General features: G+C 46.9%; 1 protein-coding gene across 1 annotated transcript; it reads left to right on the top strand.

Annotated features, from left to right (window-relative positions):
* Nucleotides 1–935: 935 nt before the first annotated feature.
* On the top strand, nucleotides 936–1,421 carry LOC136064611 (uncharacterized). The gene has a single exon (XM_065766546.1). It carries the CDS (start codon nucleotides 936–938, stop codon nucleotides 1,419–1,421), a length of 486 nt encoding a protein of 161 aa, XP_065622618.1.
* Nucleotides 1,422–7,221: the final 5,800 nt, after the last annotated feature.

Below are 7,221 nucleotides of genomic sequence, written 5' to 3' on the forward strand. Positions count from 1 at the left end.
TTTCTTAAGTTCTTTCCAATTGCATCGTTTAAACATTCTTTTACTAACTTTGGCATCGGAGGCGTTGTGGCAGGCACCACACCGGTGTTCATCTCCAAGGGCTGGAAGATCGTCTCCGTCCGTCGAACAAGTACTGACGAGTTCACACTCATCAGTTTGGCGCCGTCTGTGGGGACGACATTTTTCGTGTTCAAACTCGAAATAGCAGTTTCCTACCCTTGTTCATTTCAGGATGGAGTCCAATCAAGATTCCGCAACCCTAGCTCAACAAGTCCAGGCCCTTGCAGCCACGGTTGAAGAGCTGACTAAGCAAAACCAGGAAATGAAGCAACGACTTCAGCAGGAGGAAAATCGCTTGAGAGGAAATCAAGAAGGCGAAGGGGAAAGTTGCAGAAGAAGTGACCATTGAGGGCCAAATACTCCCGTCGAGCAAAATTCAGACATTCTTCGGGAAATGAGGAGGGAGATGGACGAACTAAGGAATGCCATCAAAGAAAAAACAGATCGAAGCGTGGATCAGCTGGTTCGGGCGACGGATTCGCCATTCACAACAGCAGTCCTCGACTGTCCAGTGCCCTCAAAGTTCCGGCTACCTCAGCTCGAGCCCTTTGATGGGCTGAAGGACCCCCCAAGATCACCTGAATACTTTCAAAACGACCCTGGGGCTTCAACAGCCCCCAGACGAAATACTGTGTCGTTCATTCCCAACAACACTCAAGGGAGCTGCCCGGGAATGGTTCACGAAATTGCCAAGGTCGTCAATCGACACATTCGAGCAGCTGAGCAATGCTTTCTTGCGACATTTTATTGGAGGACAACGACCAAAGAGAACCGCGGATCACCTGCTTACCATCAGGCAAGGAGAAAAGGAAACATTGAGGTCGTATGTGAAGCGCTTCACCAGGGAGACATTGGAGGTAGACGAGGCTGACGATATGGTACAGTTGACAACTTTCAAGGCAGGACTGAAGTCTAGGGAGCTCGTCAGTTCACTCGCGAAGAACCCCCCGAAGACGATGGCTGAAATGCTCCTTAAAGCGCAGAAATACATGAACGCCGAGGACGTGTTGGCTGCTATCAGGGACGAGGGTAGAACGGAGGACAAAGGGAAAAGGGAGGACGACCGTAGAGGACAAAAGCGAGATCGTTCAGATAATCGAAATAATGACGGAGTCAGAAGGAAAGATGATAAAAGTTCACGGACGGTAAAATTCACTCCTCTTGTTATGCCTGTTGACAAAATTCTGACACAGATTCAAGATGAACATTACCTCAAATGGCCACGGCCATTACACTCGTCCCCTAGAGTCCGTGACAGGAGTAAGTATTGTCGATTCCACAAAGATCATGGCCATTACACTGAAGACTATAGGGATCTCAAAGAACAAATAGAGGAATTGATACGAAAAGGGAAGTTGTAGAAGTTTATAAAGAAGGGAGAATACAACAAATTCCGAGGTGAAAACAAAGGCCAACATGAGTCCTCGTCCAAGAGCGGGAGTCGTTAGTCCCAACCTCCCCAAAATGTGATCGGGAAAATACAGACGATCTCAGAGGGGCCTATCACAGGGGGTTCATTCAAATCACTTAAGAAAGCGCACCAACGACAGGTGAATAGCGTCCACATGGAGCCCCCACCAAAGCACAGACGAAGTGATCAAGACATGACCTTTAACGAGAACGATGCTCGGGGAGTGAAACAGCCTCACAATGACCCTTTGGTCGTCATGCTTACTATAAAAGGGTTTAACACAAAAAGGGTCCTCGTGGACAACGGCAGTTCTGCTGACATCATCTACTTTCCCGCATTCCAGCAATTGAAACTGGACCCAGGAAGACTGCGTCCATTTGACTCCCCCCTCTTCAGCTTCAGTGGCGACAGAGTGTACCCCGAAGGCATAGTAACACTAGCCGTCACAGTAGGGACATACCCGAGACAATTGACTCGTCATATGGACTTCCTGGTAGTAGATTGTCCTTCGTCATATAACGTCATTATTGGGAGGCCAGCACTCAATAAGTGGAAAGCGTCCACATCCACCTACTGCCTGAAGGTAAAATTCCCAACAGAAAATGGTATCGGGGAAGTTAAAGGAGACCAAATTTTAGCTCGGGAGTGTTACCAGGCTGTATTTGCAGCCAAGGAAAACCACACGTTGACGATAGAAGAAAAAGATGAACCAAAAACAGAAGCACTGGAGACAGTAGAACTGATCGAAGGGGAAGCAGCAAAGACAACCAGGATAGGGACGACCCTAAGTCATGAGATGAAAGCAAAGCTCATACAGTTCCTTCGGGAGAACTTGGACGTCTTTGCCTGGAGCCATGACGATATGCCAGGCATATCTCCCGAAATCATCCGACACAGGTTGAATGTGGACCCAGGAAGGAAACCCATCAAGCAACGATGAAGAACCTTTGCACCCGAGAGAGACCAAGCTGTCGCTGACGAAGTGAGTAAACTGTTGGCGGCAGGCTTCATCAGAGAGGTATATTATCCAGATTGGCTTGCAAACGTCGTCCTAGTAAAGAAAGCCAATGGGAAATGGAGGATGTGTGTGGACTTCACGGACCTAAACAAGGCCTGCTCGAAAGACAGCTTTCCTCTCCCAAGGATAGACCAGCTCGTAGACTCTACAGCTGGACACAAGTTACTGACGTTCATGGACGCATTCTTAGGGTATAACCAGATAAAAATGACTGATGAGGACCAGGAGAAAACTGCCTTCATTACGAGTCAAAGGCTCTACTGTTACAATGTAATGCCGTTTGGACTGAAGAACGCTGGGGTAACTTACCAGAGATTGGTAAACAAAATGTTCGTCAAGCAGATAGGCAGGAACATGGAGGTGTATGTTGACGATATGCTCGTCAAAAGCAAAGAAGAACTTGCACATCTGGACGATCTGAGGGAAACGTTCAAAACACTCAAACAATACCAGATGAAGCTGAACCCTGGTAAATGCGTTTTCGGTGTTGCCTCAGGAAAATTCCTGGGATTCATGGTGTCCCAAAGAGGAATAGAAGCAAATCCCGAGAAGGTACAGGCGATAATCAACACGGCATCACCTAAGACCGTCAACAAGGTTCAGAAGCTCACGGGTCGAGTTGCTGCACTCAACAGATTCGTCTCTAGAGCAACGGACAAATGCTTGCCTTTCTTTAAGACCTTGAAGCAGGCTTTCGAATGGACTGACGAATGCGAAGCAGCATTCCAGGAGCTCAAACTCTACCTCAGCAACCCGCCACTCCTGAGCTCTTCAAAGGAAGGTAAGAACTTGTATTTGTATTTAGCAGTATCATCTACAGCCGTCAGTGCAGCCTTGATCCGAGAAGAAGATAGGAAACAGCTCCCAGTTTACTACGTTAGCCAAGCCTTCCAAGGAGCTGAGTTCAGGTACCCGAAGATCGAGAAAATCACATTCGCCTTGATAGTAGCCTCGCGCAAGCTCAGACAATACTTCCAGGCAAATCCGATCTTAGTGATGACGGACCAACCCATCAGAAAGTCAATGAGCAAGCCCGAAGCGGCGGGGAGGATGATCCAATAGGCAATTGAACTCAGCCAGTTCGACGTGGAGTACCATCCCAGGACGGCCATTAAAGCACAAGCATTAGCAGACTTCATTGCCGAGTTTACTTATCCAGACGATTTCAACCACGCCAGCGAAGACGAGATATGGATAATACAGACAGACGGCTCGTCAGCCCAAAAGAGAGGAGGAGTAGGGGTAGTCATAACTACCCCCAACGGAGAAGTATTGAAGTATAGAGTTCAGTTAAAATTCCCTGCCACCAATAACGAGGCTGAATACGAAGGAATCCTGACGGGCCTGAGGCTAGGGAAAGAGCTTAGGGCCAAGAACCTGCGGGTCCAGAACGACTCAAAGCTAGTAATCGGGCAGGTAAAAGGGGAATACGAAGCAAAAGAAGAACGAATGCAGAAATACCTCAAATTGACGAACCACTTGGCAAAAGAGTTTAAAAAAGTGGAGTTCATCCAAATTTCGAGAAGCCAGAACAGGGCCGCAGACGCAGTTTCAAAAATAGCCTCGTCTGACGGAGCAGAGTCAAGGACGGACCTGATGATTGAGACGCAGAGAAACGCCAGCATAGAAGAAGTTTTAACATTCGTAGTCCGGGGCGAAAGTAGATGGATGACGCCAATCTTGTCCTTTCTCCAGGATGGACACTTGCCCCAGGACGCAGATGAAGCCAAGAAGATCAAGAAGAGAGCTGTCAGATTCACAATTCTCAATGACGCCTTATACAAGAGAGGTTTCTCCATGCCTTACTTGAGATGCGTGGACGAAGGAGAGGCGGAATACATCCTGAGGGAAGTGCACGAAGGAATTTGCTGGGACCATGCAGGATCGAAATCCTTGGTGAGAAAGATCATGCGAACAGGGTACTTCTAGCCAACCATGCAAGATGACGCAGCAAAGTTCGTCAGAAAATGCGACAAATGCCAAAGGTTCGGGAATGTTCAAAACCTGCCATCAGAAAAGCTGACGACGATAACATCTCCATGGCCGTTTGCACAATAGGGAATCGACATCGTTGGCCCCCTGCCCCAAGGCAAAGATCAGGTAAGATTCCTACTGGTTGCTATTGATTATTTTACTAAATGGGTTGAAGCAGAGGCATTGGCAACCATCACCGAGGCCAGAATCCAGAGTTTCGTCTGGAAAAATATAATCTGCAGATTCGGGATTCCGAGGACGATCATATTAGACAACGGACGACAGTTCGATTGCCAAGGTTTCAGAGATTTCTGCTCAGGCCTAGGCATCAAGAACCAGTTTTCATCACCAGGCCACCCACAAGCGAATGGACAGACGGAAGTGATGAACCGCACTTTGCTCAAGATCATAAAGACCAAGCTGGACGATGCGAAGGGTGCCTGGCCAGAGGAATTGCCCAATGTCCTGTGGGCCTATAGAACCACGGCCAGAACCCCGATGGGAGAAACCCCTTCAGGCTTACATATGGTACAGAAGCAGTGATCCCGGTCGAAGTCGGAGTAACCAGCACCCGGCGAGAAGTGTTCAACGAAGAAGAAAATGACGATTTATTACGAGTTGACCTAGATGGCCTTGACGAAGTACGAGACAAAGCCTTCAGCATGAATGACGGAGTACCAGAAGAAAATGACAGAATACTACAACAGAAGGGTGAAGCTTAGACGACTCGATATAGGAGACCTCGTCCTGCGCAAAGTAACCCAGGCAACCAAAAACCCAACTCAAGGAAAGCTTGGCCCTACTTGGGAAGGACCATACAAAGTTGTCCACTACTCCAGACAAGGCAGCTACCATCTGGAGACCCTAGACGGACAAAAGCTCCCAAGGCCGTGGAACATTGAACATTTGAAGAAATACCATCAGTAGATGTAATTTTAAGACATATTCGTCAATAACTCTCAATAAACAGATTATTCAGTCAATATTTGTGTTCAAACAGGCTAGCCCAAAGAATTTATCGAAAGCAAAAAATTGGCTAAGTAGTAAGATTCCGCATTGACGGATGTAAACTACTGACACAAAAATCCATTGAAAGGCAAAAAATTGGCTAAGTAGTAAGATTCCGCATCGACGATGTAAACTACTGACGACAAAAATCCATTGAAAGGCCAAAAAATTGGCTAAGTAGTAAGATTCCGCATCGACGGATGTAAACTACTGACGACAAAAATCTATTGAAAAGCCAAAAAATTGGCTAAGTAGTAAGATTCCGCATTGACGGATGTAAACTACCGACGACGACAAACTATGCCATTGAAAAGCCAAAATTAGCCAAGTGGTCCGATTCTGTACAGACGGATGTACACTACTGACGCCTGGAAAACTTTGAATAGACGAAAAAGAGGCTAAATAACAAGAATCCGCTCGACGGGTGTTAGTTATAGACGAAGTAAATCAAATCGTAGTAATGTCCAACGAAGTGAGGCCCAGCTCATTTGCCTGAACCTAAAGAGTTCAAGTTGCAATAGAATAGCTTTGACGAGAAAAAGGAGCAAGAAACCTTCACTAAACAGAGCAGGTGGAGCCAGACAAAACTCATAAACACATGGACATTCATGAAATCCAAAAAACAGGTGATCAATTTAAGTAAGTATGTGACAAGTGCAGTTAAAATCCCCAAACCAAGGGTAATTATCATTGTTTTCACACAAAACCCATAAACACTGGTCGCCAATATAGTTACCAAAATAAGATGATTGTTCAAAGGATCAGGCCACAAACACAATGGGCACCAAAAAAAAAAAAAAAAAAAAAAAAAAAGAGATGCTCCTGAGTTAAATTTACAAAAGAGCCACCACGGGCAAACAAAAGAAAATTTTCTTTAAGTAACAGGCTCAGGCGTCGGGGGCGTCAGCAACAGTGTCGTCATCAGCAGGGGCATCTCTTGGAATGTCGTCAGCAGGGGTCACGAATGCAGCGGCTTCGTCAGAGGCCATCTCCTTGTCCACTTCCTCCAGATCGAGGTTTCCCATGTCGACGCCGGTTGGATGCTTGACTAGGTATCTCCGCAGAAGCTCAAAGCCTTTGAAGTACCAGCTGAAGAGCACAGTATTGTACTCTTCAGTGGTCTGAAAGGCCTCAACTGACCTTGTAGCAATGGTCTTCATCATCTCTTTGGAATTCTGGAGCTGCTCGTCCTTCTCCAGGTTCAGTTGGCGCTCCACTCTGAGGTCATCACCTAAGACCTTGACCTTCTCCTTCAAAGTAGTGGCCTCGTCCATAGAGTCAATGAGGTTCTTCTTCAGCTGAGGATTCTCATTCTCCAGAGCTTGCACCTTTGATACGAGGGACGCAAGCTTAGCCTCTTGAGTAAGATACTCAGAAGCAATGTGCAAACTCTCTCCCAGTGCTTAAAAAAAAAAACTCTTCAATAAAAAAAAAAAAAAAAAAAATTGAAAGGGGTTGCTCGAGAAAAGCACATCACCTGGACTAACTTATGGACGTGGCCACTAGCGACCGTATTAAAGGGAACTCCAGAGAAGACCTTAAGGTCGTCGGCAGTCACTATAGTATGGGCCCGATCAACCGCCAACTTCTCGTCGCTCCAGACCGACGAGCGCCCAGTGTCCTCTACCTCCTTCTCCTTCTCCTTCCCCGTCAGGCGTGGCCTCTTGGCAACGGGCGTGGGAAGCTCCTCCACTGAAGTAGACGGAGAAGCAGTCCTCGTCGTTTTGGTACCAGATAGAAGGGGAGTAAC

This window comes from Quercus suber, unplaced genomic scaffold, assembly GCF_002906115.3.
Source record: "Quercus suber isolate HL8 unplaced genomic scaffold, Cork oak 2.0 scaffold_716, whole genome shotgun sequence".
Lineage (NCBI taxonomy): Eukaryota > Viridiplantae > Streptophyta > Magnoliopsida > Fagales > Fagaceae > Quercus > Quercus suber.